At 39.4% G+C, this 21486-nt stretch overlaps 2 protein-coding genes and 1 long non-coding RNA gene across 3 annotated transcripts in view; 1 reads left to right on the forward strand and 2 right to left on the reverse strand.

The window, feature by feature from the left end:
* Positions 1–39: 39 nt before the first annotated feature.
* On the forward strand, positions 40–530 carry LOC148186128 (uncharacterized). The gene is made up of 2 exons (XR_015775102.1): positions 40–247; positions 347–530. It is a non-coding gene; the product is annotated as an uncharacterized LOC148186128 (long non-coding RNA).
* Positions 531–674: 144 nt separating this feature from the next.
* nfil3 (nuclear factor, interleukin 3 regulated) lies at positions 675–12023 on the reverse strand. Its single transcript, XM_042509077.2, has 2 exons — positions 11822–12023; positions 675–6393 (listed from the first exon to the last, which is right to left on the reverse strand). Exon 2 carries the CDS (start codon positions 6276–6278, stop codon positions 4917–4919), a length of 1362 nt encoding a protein of 453 aa, XP_042365011.1. The 5' UTR covers positions 6279–6393; positions 11822–12023; the 3' UTR covers positions 675–4916.
* A 5669-nt stretch (positions 12024–17692) lies between these two features.
* ror2 (receptor tyrosine kinase-like orphan receptor 2) overlaps positions 17693–21486 on the reverse strand; it is a 75002-nt gene continuing 71208 nt past the window's right edge. Inside the window, exon 9 of the mRNA XM_042509786.2 lies at positions 17693–20694. Coding sequence (XP_042365720.1) covers positions 19231–20694 — 1464 coding nt within the window. The 3' untranslated portion in view covers positions 17693–19230. The remainder of the gene's footprint in view (positions 20695–21486) is intronic.

The following is a 21486-nucleotide window of genomic DNA, read 5'->3' on the forward strand; positions in this document are numbered from 1 at the left end:
TTATATTTTTAGACAAGCAATGTTTTCTGTGGTGCCTTGTTTGTTTTGTGGAGTGCTTGTGACAGTCTGTGTGCATGCTTGGTGTTTTTCTTTGTTCTCGCTGTGTTGCAGGGGCGGGACGTGGCTTCCTGGTGCTGAACTCAGGGCACACTTATTCACCTGTGTCTCATCAGCAATCACCTCCTACAGCTTAAATACTCCAGCTTCACTCCTCTTTGATGCCAGATTGTTTTCCACTTCATCCGTGGTATATTGGACGTTTCTCATGCAATAATCTCGTGCTTCGTGAAACTTTTGATTCTGACTTTTGTGCTCATTGTGCCTTTTTTTGTGTGTATTTCTCCAGCCCCTTGCCTTCATGCTCAGTCACTTGCCTCCTCCACCACCCTCCGCTTCACCTGCCTCACCATTACCTCCAGCCTCACCAGCCATCTCCGCCTTCACAATCCCCAGCTCCCTTCCCCCAACCTCCATTCCCTTCCTCACCCCTTTACTATCATTAAAACTCTTTAATTGTTTCTTAAGACCTATCTATGTTTCTCCTGGCTCCTTTTTCGCTCACGGTTCTTGGAACCGTAACAGTTTTCTGTAGATATTTTGTACTTTATCCTTCTGAAGAAATGTTGTGTACTTACTTAATCGAAAAAAGAAAATACACAGAAAAAAAACGCATCCTTGATTCAGTGACAAGACATTTATTATAAACAAAAACTCACCATTACAATAAAACTTGAGAAAGTGTTGAGATACAGGTAGCTGCTGGACTTCAGGCTGCTGGGCAAATAAGAGTTATCATCATCATCATCATCATCATCATCCACACCATGACAACAAATGCACACACCATTCTTCTGAACTCGGGAATGCACTTGAGTATCAGTGAGGGTTGGCTGAAGTCAGCAGTTTTAAACAGGCTCCAGAGAAGGTCAGGAGGTATGATGTCATCACCCCAGATGGCTATAAGAAATTAATAAATAAGCCATTTGATTATACCCTGACAGTTCTGGGTTCCATACCAGTAAATGATACTTTTTTATAATGCTGGATCTCTGGAGAATGTTTGATTAATACAAATGATCATTTTCGATAAATTGCTAACATTTGAGGATAGAATGTGTCAGATGTATCAGAGGGCCTTTTTTAAAATCTAGTTACACTCTGTCAGCTCCATCTGATAGTAATCACAATTCTCCAGTCAGTGTCAGGCACATTCCCAGTTTAACCAGTGGCCTGGAAGCTTGAAAGAATCAACAAAAGTCCACTAAAAACAGAAGAGAAGCCATGGCGGTTTGGTAAACAGTGAAGCAGAGCTGATTTAGAAGTTAAACTTGTTAAGCCAAAATCTGTAACTTAATGCATTTATAACTATGGCAGAGACAGTGCTGGTGCAGGGTGGTACTGGAATGCAGTGACATGGCGTTCAACAAGTCCAGGAATACAGTGCTGTTACTGAAGTGATGATGGTCAGCACAGTTTACATCAACCAGGAGAGGAGGGAGCAGAAATGCTTTATTTTACAGGTCTTCACTCTTGAGGGTTCCTGATATCCATAATATGAATTATAGGGAAATGGGGTATCCTTAAAGAAAAGCTCAATTCAAACTCAACTCACTATATACTCATTTAATATGCATGTGCAATTATGTCTGTCTGTAGACAAACTCCTTATTTTTGCATATTCAGCTTCACAGACTTGCTGTGCACAGACAAAATAATCTCTAGATTGCACCAGCAGTTCAGTTGAATTATAATATCTAGAGGCAGGAATAAATAAGTGTGTATTCCTTTCTACTCATTTTCAAACGTGTGATATTTAAGTTTAAGTGTCTTGAGTATTTGTACTATGTGTACGTTTTGTTTTTGTTCATTGCACTTAGCCGTTAGGCTTGTTCGCTTTTATTTTTTTTGTTTTTACATTTTCAAAATAAAGATTCATTCATTCATTCGTAATTCATAATGTAGCAATGAATGAATCATCATTGTACCAACTGACAACTTTCTTTACAGTAGATACTTTTATTAAGGCAAACCTATAAATAAAGCACAACAGAGCCCTCCTCTGAGGAAGAGCAATGGACCGTGTAAACCTGTCGCCACACCAACACACACATGGCTACAGTAACCATTAACTACATCAGTTAACAACAGACTACAGCTTTAAAGCAAATAATGGCCAGACTGCAAACCTTTGGCAACATCTGCCCAACTGCCCCCAGCCACAGCTGATAGAATAACTGAGACGTTTTCCTGCTCCACAACACCAAAGCAGAACAGTGTTCAGTGACTCTGTGTGTGTGTGTGTGTGTGTGTGTGTGTGTGTGTGTGTGTGTGTGTGTACGTGCACGCGCATGGTGATGGGCAGAGCCCTGTGACAGCAGTCATGAATCATTTGGTAAAAGAAAAATAAAAGCTTCACACAGAACAATATTTTACACATTAATGATGTCTGTCACACATGACATCATCCATTAACAATTGACTGTAAATTTCCAAATAGTGCCCGCTAATCTTTCTTAGTCTATTTCCCCTGCAGCCCCCTTTATTACTATATCTGATCATATTTTATTGAAATGTCTCATTATCTGATCTGCTACAGTTTTATTTTGCTGTTAATGCATAAGGAAAATTACACTGCGCTGAATGAATTAAGTATAACATACATTTTGGCACTTGATCAGTAAGAGAATTATGTCTTATCACTTTGCTTCTCTCACTATTTTTTTTTTTCTCTAATAGAAAGATGATTTTCAATCACCAATCAATTTTACACATTTAAAGACTTACAGCTTCTTTGAGATTATAAGTCATAAAGGAAAAAAATTTGAGAGTGTTAGGTTTGTCCTTAAAGGGTGTAAGCCCAACTGTTTCTGGGAGGTTTTTAATGTAAAAAGAAACTGTAGCAAGTTTCAAGTTTCATTTTGCCAAAGTAGTAGCAAACGAAATTTAATAGTTATAAAAAAGAAACCTGGTTCCCTCGTCAAAAAGCCTAAGAGATTTTTCCATGGGATTTTGGATTACTGTTGGAAATAAACTCTGTGGTAAACAAAAGTTTATAATACTTACGTTTTGTTCAGCCAAATCATCTTCACAAAAAAACACCACTTTCAGGATTACTGAGACCTATATGTTACACTCAGCAGTAAGAAGCTTACATAAGGCTATAAGCATAATACACCACATGAATTAACATCGCCACCACAACAAGACTGTAAAGTCATGTTTGGTGCAGTTCAGAGTGATGACGTTCTATATTCTCAATTAGCCACTTGTTCGCATCTGCCTTTTTTAAGACACAAAAAGCTTCGAATTTTGTAGTGGGGTATTTACCGACACATTTTATATTGTAGAACAAAACTTGAACGTCTCTTAGTGTGCATTCACACCTGAGCTGTTGAGTCCACTGTAAACGGACTAGAGTTTGTTTCCTCGGATAATCCGGTTTGTTTGGGGTGGTGTGAAAGCTCAATCAAACTCTGGTGCGGACCAAACAAGTAAACTTTGGTCCGCCTGAAAATGGGGGCCTCGGCCCACTTCCAGGTGAACCCTGGTGCGATTTGTTTGTGATGTGAATGAAAACGAACCATCCACAGGACGTTATAATAGGAGAAATGTGATTTTATCAGGATTTCTACCATTGAACCAATAATAAATCCATCTGCTGATCATGAAATCTTTCTGCGATCTTACAGAGCAGTGCCAGTGTGCACTTTTACATTATTATCAGTTATTAAAACAGTCAGATGCCTCTGCTGAGCGAAGTTTTTTCAAAAGTTGTCTCTGTAGACTTTAGCAGCTGCTGAAAAATGCCTGTTAACATTTTTGCAGAGTTTATAGTTTAGTGATTTGTCTTCAATAATGTGTGCGCAGAACAACGAAGCAATTATGATCGTGCACCTACAGATAACGTGATCGATGTGCAGTCTAAAAATAGCTGCGTAATAATGCTAGCAATCAGTTTCATAATTTCTTTATGAGCTCTTTGTGACGCCAAAGAACATAAATATAAACTCTCTATAAGCATTAAAGTGCTGCATGAACTTCTGTCAGTCATATAATTTGATTTCCCCACATGGGTCCTGATGATGCCTGATGACAAATGCAAAAACTGTCCAATCAACAGTCACCTGGTTCACTTGACAAAGTGCAGTGTGAATGCGAACCAAATCACCTTGAATTGCAACAATGTTGCAATTGCATCCCCCCCAATTGAACCGAGTTCCCAAAATATTGGGTGTGAATATGCCCCCTTAGGCATGTGTTAACCACAGACATTCAGTATGTTAACATGATGTTAGAAAAAGTCGAATTATTGTGTTAGTGCTACTACAAAACAAATAAAGAAAAAGAGAGAAGAAAACGAAAAAAGACGAAGGCACCAAGTAAATTGTACAGTATGTACAAAATGTACAGCGCTGAAAAGTTATCCATGTTGTCACTGTTATGACATGCAACTCGTTTGCCACGTGCTAACTTGTTTGGTATGTGACATAATAGGTCAACCAGAAGAAGGTCCAATAGCAACAAGCTTTAAGGGGGCATATCTCCACCTGCCGCAGCGGAGTCGGACATACTTCCATCAATAAACCAATATTCCCTTGGTGCTTGTATACTGGGACAAGGACAGTAGTCAAATTAAATGGCCTAACCGAGCTATAACCCTAGCTCCATTTAACTTTGCATGGAAACGTACTGATTGACTTTGAGACTAGGGAACCAGAGGTGCTGAAATGCTAATTCATATCCAGGTTTAAGGACTCATTACTGGGGCACTCTATTGGCTAGCAGCTTTTGTCGTTGCTCTAAAAGCTATTATTGGACACTGTGTATTTGAAAATTTACTGTAATTGAGACATTGTTTAACCCCTACCACACAGTGCAACAGCAAATACAGTGGAAATGCAAAAAATACAAAAAGGTCACGCAGAGGAACCTCCTTTTGAAAATGACTCATGGTGATGAGGGGTGCTTTGGGTTGACTCTATCACAGAGCCTGGCTGTGCTGAGATCAGTCTGTTCAGAGAGACCTGTGCAGGCAGGTCCCCAGGGCCTTGCTTAAGATACAAGTCCTCAGCATCTGAGTATGCATAGGAACGTTCTTGTGTATCCACAAAGGTTTGGTTTGAGACTGGGCTTGTGGGTAGCCTGCTATTCTGCAGTGTCTCTGTGCTGCTTCTATGCCACTGCTCAGACTGGTGGCTCCAGTCCTGCATGTTGGTGACTTGTAATGACAGAGGGCACGGGGAGGACTGGGTGTACTCTGAAGAGTCCTGAGACGTCTGGTAGCATCCTCCATCTGAAATCCTGGCAGGAGAGGAGGACTTTCCAGAGGACTCGTACTCGGGGTCCACAGCCTCCACTTTAATTTGGATGGTTCTGGCTTTGATCCGCAGTTTATGGGGCAAAGCTGAAGAACTGGCATCTGGCACTTTGTGTGTGGAGACAATGACACTTCTTGGGTCAGGTACAGATGGCATCAACCCTTTGGGGACTTGCTGCTCGTCCTCACCGTCTGATGATTTGCTTATAGCACCATCTTCTGAGCTCCTGGGGGAGTTACTAGACGACCTGGTGAGTTGCAGGAATGAAGCCGGTTGGGAGCAGACTCCTGTCAAAGGGCTGGCCATGTAGTTTCTATAGAGTTCGTAGGGACTACTTCTCTCTTGTGCATAACTGCCATTCTCTGATGGTTCTTGCTTGACCTCTGCAGTCCTGCAGACATTGAGGTTACCCTGAGTTGTAGTGCATGTCTCTGGGGTGTGAGGTGAATGCTTGATGACTGATACACAGCTCCTGCGCAGGTGAAGAGGCTCCAAAGCCCTGCTGGAAGAACTATGGCCAGCATTAGGTGGCGCAAGCTCCTGGTAGAGGTTCATCGTGTTGGAGTTGGATAACTTCTGGACTTCTTGGGCATATGCTGCCAAGCTGACCAGGCCAAACTTCAGCTTTAGGGACAGCAATTCAGCCTTGAGGGAGGCATTTTCCTCTCCGAGTGCCATCAGCTTGTTCTCAAGCACCATGTCGTTGATGCGCCGTTTCTCCCTGGAGCGTTTGGCCGCCTCATTGTTTTTGCGCCGCCTCTCCCAGTAAAGGGTGTCTTTCTTCTCCTCTGGGATAAACTCTCTTTTTCTGCGACAGGTGGTTTTTGCTTTGAATGGAATCGCAGAGATTTTGTGGCCTATCATGTCTCTGTTAGCCCCTTGTAAAGCCACAGCCAGGACCAAAGCATCCTCTCCATTGTAGGGCTCACCGGAGTCCACCTCTTGCTTGATTGATTGCATATTACCACTGTTGGCTACTGTCAATATGTTCACTGGTCTTTAACTGTACACCATAATGCTTAAATGCAGATATAGTAACTGCCACATTGGACTGATCCACTGGAGTTGAGTAAATCTGTGGAGTAAAAGACAACAAGAGAGGTTCATGTCAGTGTCAAGTTGAAACAAAGGCTTAAGTTGAAGATAACGATATTTTAAAATCATATTTTTGCATTAAGCTACATATGTCTTAAATTATTAATTATCTATTATTAATTGTTTTATTTATTATTAATAATTTACTAATTAATTATTAATTATTTTTTTTTAAATTTTTTTTTTGGAGAAATGAATAAAGAAACATCAACATTTCCAAAATTTTCATTTCAATTACAGAATCTGAAATGTTGCAAAACAAAGTTAGCACACAAGGTGTAGCATGCCTGGTGCAGACATAATAAACAAATTTTGTCCAGTCTCATATCCTACAACAATGACCAATTCCATTATTAAAACACCTTGCTGGCAAATGTTAAAAAGTGAGTCATATTACTGGTGTCATATATAGATTGAATTTACACTTTCATTTTCAGGTCAATATATTTATCAATATGTGGTTTGATTATGTCTTGTCCTCTTTGAAAGCCTATACAAAAAGTCATGAAACTGATACAGTGTATTCAGAAGTATTCAGGGCCCTTTACTTGGTTCACATTTTGTTAAGTTGCAGCTTCAGGCTAAAAACATTTAAATTTGTGTTTTTCCTTATCTAACAATACTCAATTCCCCCAAGTGACAAAGTAAAAATGGGGCTTTAGAATTTTGTGTACATTTATCAAAGATAAAAACCTAAACATCACATCGACATACATATTTATGTCATTGTGATGACATTTTCCCTGTTATAGTGGTTAGTGTTTGGGGAGTATTTCCTTAGTCGATGTGAGGGTCTAAGGACAGAAGGATGACGTATGCTGTAAAGCCCTCTGAGGCATACTGTGATTTGTGATAATGGGCTTTATAAATAAAATTCACTTGACTTAACACTGACACAGCATGATGCTGCCACCACCATGTTTCACCTTTGGATGGTACTGAAAAGACGAGGTGCCTGCTTTCCTCGAGCCATGACACTTAGATACACAGTCTAAATCCTTTAACGGCTGTTTTTGTAAAGACCAAGCAGGTTTTCATGCGTCTCTCAGTAGGCAGTTTTCCATTTGTGTGGTTTTTCGATTCAACAAAATGAGATGACTGCGTTTCCATTGAGTGATACTATGCGATTTCTCTTGCGATGTTACGCGACTTTCCTCTTTTGATAACATTCCAAGAGGCATGGTGATGGACGTCCAAAACATTGGCAGGTTTATTTCTATTGCAGCCACTCAATAAAGCCAATCAAATGTCGCCACAATTTCTTTGTCTTCTATAAGGGTTAAGAAGATCTCGGTCTTTCCTCCGTCCGCACATATCGAGTCATGTTTTGCAGAATGTCATGCGACTTTTTGTACTTTGTCCTCTCCTTTGGGTTTAGTGGCAGTTGGCATCCATAAACTGGCATTACTACAACCCGGTGATGCACATCATGAGCTATAAAAGCGAAAAAAGGGTTTCCATAGCAATTTTGCAAAATAAGGCTTTTTTGATTCGCCTGAAATACATCCTCATGCAAGCATAAAAACTTTTTGTGATAAACAGGAGTTTTTTCAAAATTGACATGTTTCCATTAGGTGCATTTTGTATTCGCAATTTCAATTTGTGCAAAGTGAGGGTTAATGAAAACCCGCCTACTGTCTGCTGTGTTTTCTGTGGAACGAGAGCTTTTCTGTGTGTTATTTTACATACTGGATAGCTTTCCTTATTAAGTCAATAAAGCCTTATGATATCAGCATTAATTTATTGATTCGATTTTGTATCGTTAACCTGCATCTGCAAAGTAACAAGTAACAAAAGCTGTCAGGTAAATGTAGTGGAATAAAATGTACAATATTTGCCTATGACATATCATGGAGTAGAAGTATAAAATAGCAGAAAATGTAAATACTCAAGAAATGTAGTTATGCACAGGTGATGCACTGACAGCTGTGAGACTTGTCATCAATCTATCGCCTTGTTACAATGCTTACAGATTCTGCATATATATGCAGATTCAGCTGCTCATAAAGATTTACCTGACAGGTGTGTGCTTCTCCCAGTCATGTCAACATGACAACAGTTCACATGGTAAAGTGAATTTACCACAAGTGGACTTGAATCAACCATTCATCAGACTGACATGGGAAAAATGAATTTAAACACTTACAGCATAATTCTGCAACATAATGTGAAAAACATGAAGGGTATATACTTTTTGAATGCACTGTAATTATGTAATATACTGTATTATGGTGAATTGATTTGTTATTAATGGATTTGCCAATCAACACACAACATGAAACAGGTCCGCACACTGTAGCTCCCCTGAGTGCAAGCCTATCGCCAAAAAATACATTTAAAAACGATTTTGAAATTTGTTTCAGTCAGTGCTTTTCCTTATCTTACATTACAGAAAAATATTTTTTTTAAAAACTTTGTCAAGACACTTTTGGCTCTGAGAAATTGTGACGGGCATTTTTCACTATACTCACGTTTTACAGACGATCAGTTAATTAATTAATTGAGAAAATGATACTGATTAATCAAAAAAGAAAATAATAGTTGCAGCACTATATACATGTCATTGATAGATGTGCACTAGATATGTCACACAAAGTGAGACAGCACTTCCAAATACAAAACAGCTGTCTTTTTGGCTTTCTGAAAGTAACAGTTAAGCACTTATTTTAACTATTAATAATTAGGTAATAATAAATTATTTTAGTCCACTATCTCCATAGAAATGACATTTGTTTTAAGTTTTAAAGAAATCTCTGCTCCTAGGTTTAAAATAATGCTCCCGAGTGGAATGCTACTCAAAAAGGCAACTGAGCCTTTTTTGGGCTTCCCAGCTTCCATACATTCAGAGGAGAAGGAACAAAGGACTACACACAGCTGTAGTCATAACACGTGGCCCGGGAGAAGCTCAAACACAGACACACACAGCCTGTAACCTGAGGCCTACATAACACACACTCATCCTCACACACTTCCACAGAATTAATGTTCATTATGTCAGCTGAACAAAGATTTTGGTTTACAGAAATAGAAATAAAGATTATGGGTGTGGTAACATTTCCATAATAAATGTCTCCTCTGACTTTGCGACCTCATTTTGTCCTTGCAGTGGGTCTACATTTAGGAAGTACATGATTAAAGGAGAAAACATGTATCGACACATCACTTTCAGATACCTTTCTCAAGTATTTAAACCTTTGAACCCAGAGCTAATCGGTTTGATTTTTTTCAATTACATCGTAAAACAAACAATGAGCAAGAAATGTGCAGCAAATTGCAGGAAATTAGTAGATTTAGAAAAAAAAAGTTTTAAATTAAGGGAAAATTTGATTTAAAATTGTTTTGCAAAACTATTATTATATTCTAAGCATATTGTTTCATTAGGTCATTTCTTTCCCATTTTTTAAAATTATTTTTATTTTCTTGTTTGTTTTGTTTGCTGTTTTTTGTATAACTAATTTCATGTAATTTTATTATACTTTTAACAAATTTCTTGCTTATTTCTGGGTGATTTCTTGTTAAGTTGCTCAGTGCCTTCTTTCCATGTTTTTAAAAAGAAATCAAGCCAATACGCCCTGATTTTGAAGGGTTAATAATAAATAACATGTAGACTAATATACCTTTAGTATGGAATCAACTTGATGAGATTTATTATAATCCCAAAGAAGCAGAGTGCCAATAGTCTGCAAAGCAAATTGTAATCCTGTGAAATAGTTCATGTCCAATTTCACCATTTGAAAAAAACACCCATAAGTGACACATCCCTATGACAAATGCAGCCTCTGCAATAATGTGGTAAAAACATGAGACTTTTATTTTTTGAATATGAACGTGATGATCTTCTGAATTGATTTTCAGTTGGAATTTTTAAGATATTTTGGCATTGACATTTCACTCAAAGAACCTGATTTATTAATTATATTCAAAAATATAAATTTCTCCAAGAATGAACAGTATATGATTAATTTGCTCATTTTTTGGCCATATTTTACATTAATTAAATCTTTTTAAGGAATAGCCCCTTATATACCACTTTAAAAAAAAAGATACATGTCTTGAAACACAATCAAACTTACAAATATGTGACATACAATTAACAAAAATATTCATTTATGCAAATCTTACAGCTATATTATAAAACTAATTAGGTAAAACCCTGTGTGTGATCATACTTATATCTATTTTATTTTATTTTTGTCTGTCTGGATTGTACTAACCACTGAGTGTACTGTTTTCAATAACAAGTTAAAACAAACCACCCGTAGGAGCCTGAGCCACTCTTTGGGTTGCTTCTTTGTCTGAGATCACTGGGAGAGATTTTACAGATGTTGAGATTTTTGCCTTCTACCCAGCTGCTGGGGTTATGCGGGGATGATCACTCCCTTGTCTTTTCTAACGAGGCAACATATGACATCAAGACTAAATTTGGATCACACGTGATAAAAACGGGTGGTGATATTAACGCAACGTGAGCTCGATTTGGGGGGGGGGGTTCACTGTCGGTGCAGCCGCGACGGCCCGCCGGGTTATCTGCGCGGAGGGATCGGCCCGGACCGCTGCGGACCGTCAACACGTCCTATTGTCCCAGATTCCTTCATTGTGTTCGGACCCCCCCCACACCCACCTCCCCCGCTGCCAGTAATTTCTCTGGCTGCAGACATTATGCAATGTTTGTCTTTGTGGCAATAACAATAAAAGCTCGTGCTTGCTCTGCTCTGGATGTGTGTAAAAGTTTAAATATGTCTAAAGAATAATAAATATGTGTCGAACACGCTATTATAGGCGGTGTGTAACAGGCTGTACTGAAACAATGTGGCCATTCACTGTTGACATCACTGCCGTGCTTACTCATGACACTGGCGGCTGAAGCGTGGGCTCTATCTACGCCCAAAAGAGTCAGCGCTTCAAACGTGAGCACAAACTAACTAACCCGCTGCTAGGACTAATAACTTGCTAACTCCTAACAGTCACACAGCAGCCACAGGGCTCTGGGAACGTTACTGCCAGCTAATTCTGGGTCACAACACCGTGTCGCAAAGTCCCGCTAACGTCAGGCCTACAGTACGTGCCTGAACACGGTACAATACAGGTCTCATATACCGGCCATTGTCCTGCTTTTATCCGCTCTGCACAACCGAACTACTACAGTATAGTCTAACTAATAACATAAAACACACCAGCAACAACTTGAGTTTCACATTTAATGTGAATGCTAACGTAGCTGTTCTATGTTTAAAGTGTGTTTAACGTAAGAAAACACAGAGGTTAGCCTCATGACACACATTACAAGCTAGCTGCCCGCTGCTGTGATTCTGGGACGTTCTTCCGCACGCGTAAACACACTCCACCAGCCCGCACAAACACTACAAGTCACAAATAACGCTGGCTTAACCCCAATTTCAAAACTGTACCTTTATAGCACCTGGTTGGAGGCTTTGGTCTGCTCTGCCACCGCGTGTCAAGCGCAGAGAAGAAGTTAAGCTTTCCCATCAGATCATGAGGAAATAACTGTCGATGAAATCTTACAAGTTGCGAAGTCCATGGTTCTGCTCTCCTCCCTTTGGCTTTTTCCTCTCAAGGTGGCTCCTGACTCATGGATCTGTGTTAGTAGGTCACCGGTTAAATGTATTGGCAGCGTGAGATTGAATGACAGCCGCTGCAGCCAATCAGAGAGCGGCATTTTCCAACTTCAGCCAATGACTCTTGGCTTAGGCGCAGAGCTCAAATCTCAGAAAAAATTGCATGTCGTCATTCGCAAAGCGTGTGGGGCTTTTACGTGCGTCAGTTCATCACGCAGTGAGCGGATTTTCCTGATTATACATAATCTCACAGACATATTTCATGTTTATAGCCTGCAACTGCTAATACACAAGTAAGAACCTTATAAACAAGGCTGCAAGGCGCTTCACAATGTTAATGTTCTTAACATCTATACAGTGAATTGGTCAGAGTTAAAAGAAAAAAAATAAAAGTAACTATTTAACTTACTGCATCAAAGTAATGTAACTTATTACATTTGATTAATTCCTAATTACTGTTCTAGCTAGTGTTTTTAACCCTTTAACACCTGGATCAATATCAGTTTTTTGTGCTGCAACAACCTATCTGTCTATTTATCTGTCTGTTTATCTATCTATATATTAATGAAATATAAAATATAAAATATATTTATTGTTTTTCTTTTTAGACTTATTTTTAAGTTATTTTTATTGTAACTTTTCACCAATTCCTTGCTCATTTTAAACCATTTCTTATTAAGTTGCTCATTACCCTCTACTTCTGTTTGCTCAGGTTTCAGAGGGTTGGGCAACTCACTCCGTGTCTACTTCTCCTACTACTATTACTAGTAGGCTACTAATAATGATAATTATAAGTAAAAGTGCATTATTATTATTATTATTATTATTATTATTATTATTATTATTATTATTATTCATTAATTCATTCATTTTCCGTAACCGCTTGTCCTCCTAAGGGTCGCGGGGGGACTGGACTCCCAGCTGTCATCGGGGGGAAGGCGAGGTACACCCTGGACAGGTCTCCAAACTATCGCAGGGCTGACACAAATAGACAGACAACCATACACACTCACAGTCACACTTGAGGGCAATTTAGAGTCACCAATCAACCTGACCTGCATGTCTTTGGACTGTGGGAGGAAGCCGGAGACCCCGGAGAGAACCCATGCAGACACGGGGAGAACATGCAAACTCCGCACAGAAGGGCCCCCGATTATTAATTATTATTATTATTATTATTATTATTATTATTATTATTATTATTATTATAGAAAAAGAAAATAATTATTTAGCCATATCTGAGGGTTATACCAAGAATTTATCATTTTTAAAAAGGTTTTTGAAAATGTCTGACAAAAAATCACTGCAATAATCTAAACTTTTGAAATATATTTTTTGTGCATGTGTGCAGCCTAGATGGAGTAATCCATGTGGCTGGGGGACCATGCAGGGGAACCCGTCACCATGCAGCTCTGAAGTGTTACATCACTTCATTTGTTCTTACTGTAGTTCTCCTCTTGAGGTCACTGTTGGATCGCTGGTGTAAACCTGACAGCTGCTGGTAACCTGGAGGCTCACAGTTAAGATGGCTGCTGCTGAGGAGTCTCTGCTCAAATATGTGTTCAGAAGTGTTCATATGTGTTGTGAAGCAAAACTCAAGTATTATTGTTCCACACGACACTCTTATATTACAGAAGCCCTTACAGGAAATTTAACAGTGGACTGAACCACCTTAACCATCATTTTCCTCTGTACCTTTTCCAAACATATCTCAAAGGACGTGATATTTTTTAAGATATGTTTGGAAAAAGCGTTTGGAAAAAACACTTTTAAGCATATGAAACCCAGACTGACAACAGTTTTCTTGTGCAACCTTCAGACACTTTTCACAATAATAAAAATATAAAGTTAAAGTTAACATTATTATACATTTAAAATTATGTTACAAAAAAAGAGAAAAAAGTTACATAAAATACTTTAGATTATATACTTATTTTTCAGATCATTTCAATGTTTTTTGCCCCTTTAAAAATATATATGGTATTGTTTAGGTACTTTTATGCACATTTTGAGGCTAACAACACCACTCAGGCACATGCGCCCACCATCATCCAGTGACCAGGTACTCCAGCTGTCCACAGGGAGTGAAAAAGGCCTTCTCTAGTGTCAACCTATGCAAAGCTGCTGGGCCAGATAACATCCCTGGGCGTGTTTTAAAGGACTGTGCAGAGAAACTGAAAGATGTCTTTGCAGACATTTTTAACATCTCGCTCAGCCAGGCAGTCATACCCACCTGCCTCAAAAGTACCATCAATCCTGTCCCAAAGAAGATTTATTTTATTTTACCTTTATTTAACCAGTAAAATCTACTGAGAACAAAAATCCCTTTTTCAAAGGTGTCTTGGCAAAGAGTTACAGACACCATACAAACTAAAATGCAAAATCAAAATATACAACTTCAAAGTAACAATATAAAACACAAAAAGAACACGTGTGCAAGTTATTCACGTTACTTTGTTATAAAAAAAATTCAAAAATATGTATAGTGAGTTTGAAATTGTAAAACCCCGATTGCAGTATACTATAACACTGTTAAGTCATAGACTGCATTGTAAAAAAATAAAGAAATAAATCTGTCATTTTTTGTGGCATTTTTGCATTTATTAGATAGGACAGATCAGCAGTGTGAAAGGGGGAGAAAGAGGGGATGACATGCAGCAAAGGGCTGCGAGCTGGACTCGAACATGTGGCTGCTGTGGCACAGACAGTGCCATTCTTGTCCCAAATCTGTCATTTTTTAACAGTGAAGATGTGAACAATTTCACAGAAAATCTCCTAAATTTTACAGTTTTAAACTGTTGTAATTCAACTGTAAAATGGTTGTAATTATATTTTTTAAACTGTAAAATTTACACTGTCCATTTGTAAGACAGAAACACCATGTCTGCATCACCAGTCATGTAAAAACCCTCAAATTAAATTAATATTTGAAAATCTACACTTTAGAAAATCTTTTTTTTTCCTTTTCAATTTCAAATATAGCAGTCATGGGCAGGTAAAATAACTCTTTTAATCAATGTCCTAATATTAGTGCCAAAAACATCTCTTTTATTTTTTAGAGTAAACATCAATAGGCAAGTTCAAGATTTAAGGAACGTCCAAATGTAACACTCAAATGTTTTAGAATCCATTGAACAATCCAATTGTAGGCATTTGAAAAATGTTCTATATGGTTTCTTTCAATTAAAAAAATCTGAAATATTATTTCATCATATTCTTACTTTAAAATTAACAGTTGTATTTGGTTCACTGCTTTACAAAATATCAGTTTTATGATGTTGTGGTTTTACACTTCACTGTTAAAATTAGGGACATTTTTTTTACAGTGTGTGTGATAATGTGTGTGGGAAACTGTGGGTGTGTTGGAGGAGTCAGTAGTTAGAGACTGAGTACTGCTCTCAATGTTTAGAAGGTTGGGTTGATTTCTCTGAGTTCAGGTGGGCGAGGGTCTGGAGTACCTCTCCAGCCTTAGTGTACTTGACATTACTGTGAAGGACACTTGTGTTGGATCTACTTTAGTGGGTTGTGAGTCTCTGTGGTCTGCGATGTGTGTATTTGGTGCTGAGTCAGGAAAGGAGTGTATACTTTGCTCCTGCAGTGGTTGGAATAAAAAAGACTATTCCTGGGAGACCTGAGCCAGAGAGTGTTTCTGCAGTTTAAAATACTGTGATGACCTCATGTTATGTTTCATGTAATTACATACAATTTGTCACGTCGAAGACACTTCTATGTTTTGTCTGCTACATTTTAAAACAAACTTGACATCCACCATATGTCCAGCAGGGGATATTCATTCTCCTGTTTTGAAACCTGGATTGACATTAGTTTTCTTGTGCTGCATTCAGACAACTTTCACAAGCTATTAACCCTTTGAAATCTAGGCAATTTGCTTTGATTTCTTTTAAAGACATGGCTGGAAAGGTAAATGAGAAAAATGTCCCTGGAAATTTGTTGGTGTAACACCCTCTTTGAACAGGTCAAATGGAGATTCTCAGCATCACATGGCCAGAATTTAGAGGCGCACTCACACTAGGTCCAGTTGCCCCGTACTGTGCCCAAGTACGTTTGGCCCCCCTCCCCAGTCCCCTGCCGGCCTGCACTCACATTGCTCCAGATTCAACCAGGTATAAGGACGGTTACGACAGACACTTGACTTCATGTTATCATGTAGTAAGAGTCATAACAGTCAGCACAATGGAGAACAACAAAGAAAACATGACTGCAACTTTACTGACTCTGTGGCTTATTTTGAGAGGTTGTGCCGCCATTGTTTAAAATGTTTGTTGAGAGGGAAGTGTACCGTGTTGAGCACAACACGGAGCAATCACACTAGTCAAACAAACTGGGCTTTGGGGGTCAAACATGCTTGGGGACGGTATGAATTGCCTATTGTGAGTGCGCCCTGCCAACTTCTTGAGGACTAATCCAAGAGTGGATCAAGATTATGTGGTGTGGTTAAAACATAAATGGACCTTGAACTAAGTTTATTTTGTCACACTCTATTGTTGTCAAATGGATATTTTCTGCATCACCAAATCTTAAGTCCATCACATATCCTGCACACAAAGTTCTCCACTGCAAACTTAACCATTTTAAAAACTAACTTGTTCTTTCTTCTATCAAACTTTAAAACAATGTTTCTTAAGGCTGCAGGGGTTGTGCAAAATTTCCATGATGCTTTGCCATTGGGTGTGTGCAATGTGTATTATGTGCCATATTTTGTGCAATTTGGACAGTGTTTTAATTTACTGGTGTGATTTAGTGTAGTCAGTGCTGTTTTGTTCATATGTAGTTTGTTTTATGGTAACTGTGGAGGCATCTATGGGTGCAGCATCTGAATCCAAGACAAAGTTCCCTACAGGGACAATAAAGTATATCGTATCGTATCATATCGTATGGTATGGTATGGTATGGTATGGTGTGGTATCGTATTGCATCGAATCATATCGCATATCTGTTGTTTTGATGTTTTGTTAAAGGGAAACATAATCCATTTAGTATAAGCAATACAATACTTTTTTTTTCTTCACTACAAAGTATATATTTGGCCTAATGTTTCCTGCAGCCTAATTTAGATGCATTTAGGTCTGTGTAAAACATAAAGCAAGAAAGACGTAACCATGGGCGTCAAATTGTTTTGACAATGTGTTTATGTGTGCGACCCATTACGGGAGGTTTCAAAAGAAGCTGTTAGAATATTGGCTAATTCGAGGAGGAAGAACAGCGGCTGTAAATGTCCGCAAACTAGGAAACCAAAATGATTCAGGAGCTCCTTACCCTTTGAGAAGAGGACGAGATCAGCTGCCATATAACAGAGAAGATAAAAGATTGTTATTGACAAGTTCATGCCTTAGTTATTGTTTATAGAGTGCTGCTGGAGCTTATGTTTTATGTCATGCTAGAGGCAGACATTTGTGTGTTGGACGTCATGTCCGTCATGGCTCTTTTGATCATGCTGGATGCTGTGATACAGAGTATAATTACACACTGGAGCAGAACGATCGCACAATCATTTGGTTCTGTGTAAAAGTGCAGGGGCAGTATAAAGGGGGGATTTTGTTGTGGCTCTATAGCGCCATCTCTGTGTAAAAGCTGCTTGTGCCTGCACAGTGCACCACATAATAGACTCTCTGCATGTTTAATGACAAATTATGACAAAGTATAATCACTTATTGTACATTGTTACAGAGGGAAAATACAACATTTCATTCATATGACTTTATTGGATACTCCATAGCTGGATGTACATATTATCTGGTAAGCAAAACATTACTTGAATAAAACAAATGTGGTGGAAAAGACATTGTACTTACGCCAGGCTTAGGAATCTTCACCAATAAAGAAAAACTATAAACAAATAAAACGCTCAAACCAAAGTACATAAATTATAGATCTGTACAATTTGGTTTTCAAAGTCCACGTTTAAGAGTAACTAAAACCACAAACCATTTTTTTCTCATTTGAAAAGCAATATATATGGGTATTTAGTAGTGTTGTAGATTGATTCAAGACCAGCTCTTGATGTGAGTGCAAAGTATTAAAATTCTACATATTGTGTTAAAAATATGATTAGTGAGTGCCCTCTAAAGGTTGAAACCTGCTATTGCAACTGAGGTTTGCTATTGGCTGATCCTGGTAGCAGGAGCCTGCTTTCATCACCAACTGAGCCCTCTGTCACCCTCTCACCAACCAATGACTTTCTGTGTTGGGGTGTCAGGGGGATGCTATGGATTGAGAAGTGGCACGATTGGGTGACTGAGCATGTCTTAGCCCTCCTCTCAGCCCTGCTTTTTTCATATTCTAGGGAGGAAGCACTCAAGCCAAAAGTGGAGGATTTAGTTACTCTTTAAAATATCAACCTCTTGGGAAATAGGCCATGTGAGAACTTTATCAAAGGCCTGAAAAAAAAGTTTTTTTGTTGTGTTTTGTTTGATAGAGATACATTCCAAAATACATCTCAGTGAGTATAATTATTAACAAAGTTACCCATAGACTGTTTCTTTCAAAACTCTTACAGCATTTCTATTTATCATACATTCTATTGTTCTCTGATTGTGGCTTTCACAAACATAAAATAATAACCTCAAAAACAACATAAAATTGTCAAAAGGGGTGCATAAGTTGCGCACAAGGAAAACGCCACCACTACAGAAACATGGGTTCAGGTCTGAGTTCCTGCAGCAGTACACCTGGCTTGGTTGAGTCTTCAAACACGAAACACAACAGGCATTGTAAGTGTGTGGGAAGACTTTTTTGCTGCACTAGCAATTACTGTTGGTAGGTGAGGGTGCCTGTATAGAGGTGTGGTATCCAAGGTGGAAGGGTGGCCATTGGGGGCATGAATTCCGTCCTTATGTCCTCCCAGTGAATGGCCTTACTGGCAAGAAGCGGCATCATGTGCATCAGAAAAGGCAAAGCTTCCATCAAGGTAAGGCAACCTCTAAAATACTTGCACAAGAGAAAATGTGTTGTGTTGCACAGCAACAGCAAGAAAATAAATTCCTCTGAACGGCAACATTATTAAAAATAAGGTCTGTAGAGGACTGCGTGATAAACTTTGCTTCATTGTTGACACAGGAGTTTGAGAGGTGCAAACATGAGACACACTTGACATTCAAACGTGTCAGTACTATCTAAGACACTCGTAAAAAACATTCAGTCACTGTTAGACAAAACTGCTCACTTCACTTTATGCTGCTTATTGAATTTGTGGAAAGCGCAGCTCACAGAATACTTAAGCTTTACTCTTCTTCATAGAGCACCTCACTTCTGTCTCTGACATCAGTTTGTGGAGGGTCATTGTCACCTAGCAATTCGGTTTCAGGCACTAACAAGTCCTTGTTTTGGTCCAGCTCTTCATTGGACTCTCTGTCAGCCAAGTCCTCGTCATTGGTCTTGGAGTCCTCATTTAGCAAAGCTGCTCGCTCTGTGACAGAAGTGTTGGAGGGGGCAGTGGTGACGTAGCCTGTTGATGTGGATCCACTGCCACTATGGTGAGAACCAGCTTTGGGAACCATCTGTGGTGGGTGGTGCATCTGCTGGTGGGGGATGGGCATGGGTATCTGCATGGGGTAAAAGTTCTGCAGATATGGGTATGGCATGGGATGATATCCATTGACAGGGATGTAGAGCTGTGGGGGCACCATTGGCCGATGCATTTGACCCTTCATCGGCATGAACTGGGGCTGATGGAATGGTGAGCTCTTTTTAGGGCTGGTGTAGCGAGAGGCATTCGCAGTGCTCATACTGATGTTGCTGACAGGGCTGGTGCTGAGGGAGCTGGTCTGAGTAGTATTGCTGGTGCCAGAAGTCTGAGCAGAGCTGTTGTAGTTGGACAGGCTTTCCCAGGAGCGCAGACGAGTGTGGATGTCCTTGAAGCGAGGCCTTCTTGCTTGGAATTCACTCCAACACTCAAGCATGAGGGTGTAAATCCAGGCCGGGCAGTCATCTGGACACGGCAGAAGCTGGTGGCTGCGCACCATCTCGATCACATCCTGGTTTGAGTAGCCACAGTATGGCTGCAGACCGTAACTGAAAGTCTCCCACAGCAAGACACCATAAGACCAGATGTCAGAGTCGGTGGAGAACTTGCCATACATGATAGCTTCTGGGGACATCCAACGAATTGGGAAGGGGCTTGTGCCCATTAAATTGTAGTAATCTGCGGAGTAGACATCTCTGAACAGGCCTAGATCCAGGATCTTGATGCTGAGTTTGTCAAAGACGAGAATGTTTCTGGCAGCAAGGTCTTTATGGACTACCTGCTGGCTGGAAAGGTACTCCATTCCAGCAGCAATCTGGGTGATAACATGAAGGAAATCAGCCTGCTCCAGTGTGGATTTGACTGTCTTGTCATCATCTGAGCTGCCAACATCAGAGTTGGGGGAGCGCATTACCAGATACTCATGGAGGTCACCGAGGCCAGAGTAGGTGAATATCATGCTCATAGGTTGCTCTTTGGTCACGACACCCAGCAAGCAAACAACATTCTGGTGTTGGATATGAAAGCGGAGCATGGCTTCGTGGCGAAATTCCTCACAGAGATTGGCATCCACCTTGTCCTTTAATGTCTTGATGGCCACCACCTGCGTCTGCTCACCAGGTGCAGTGCCATACATGTGGCCCTTGTAAACCTTGCCGAACCGATCCTCGCCAAGCTCCTCCATAAACCGCACTGCTGACATGTTAATCTCCCGCAGCTTGGCCTGCAGCCACAAAGCAATAAATACAATGACATGTCATCAAAGTATATAGTCAACAATTAAACCTAATGTAATACTTAAGCAGTGGAATACAACAGGTCATAATGCAGGAGTAAGGATTTCAGTTTTCTTTTCATTGCTGTTCAGACCAAAATAGCACTACATCTAAAATACATCAGCAGCTGGTGTGGCTGTGTTGCCTCAGGTACTGATAAAATGATGAAATAAGATCTAAGGATTTGACTTTGAGTCATAGATCCATGAGTTTTAAGGTTTATCAGTCACTAAACCAAGGCACAGTGGTTTATAATAATATGAAAAAGGAGTTTTATAATTCTGGAACATTATCACAGCAACATATCATTTTATACTCTAAACAATCACCAAGTAAAGCATAGAATTACCTCATTCATGTTACAAAGTAATACACCCTGAATATGTACTTGCATGTATTTCATTGACAAATAAAGGTCAAGGATTCACTGTGTGCTTTGTAATAATGTAAACATCAGTTTGGTAATACTGTGTGCACCACTAACAGCACAGAATATATTGAGATTACAGGGATCTAAACTGACACCTGCATTAAGACACAAGCTTAAAGTCCTCTGACCCTGAGTTCAAAGATATAGATCTTTTTTTTTTAAGTGGGGTTTTATGGTGTATTTGACCATGAATAGTGCACCCCTAGTTTGGAGAAACATGCTCAAGTCCAATATAGAAGCTAAGCAATGCATTGCTGTGTGGGGGTTTAAAAAAAAAAGTCCTACCTAAAAAAAATCTTTATCATTTTAT

This window comes from Plectropomus leopardus, chromosome 20 (assembly GCF_026936395.1).
Source record: "Plectropomus leopardus strain MGB_pleo_1.0 chromosome 20, ASM2693639v1, whole genome shotgun sequence".
In the NCBI taxonomy this organism is placed as follows: domain Eukaryota; kingdom Metazoa; phylum Chordata; class Actinopteri; order Perciformes; family Serranidae; genus Plectropomus; species Plectropomus leopardus.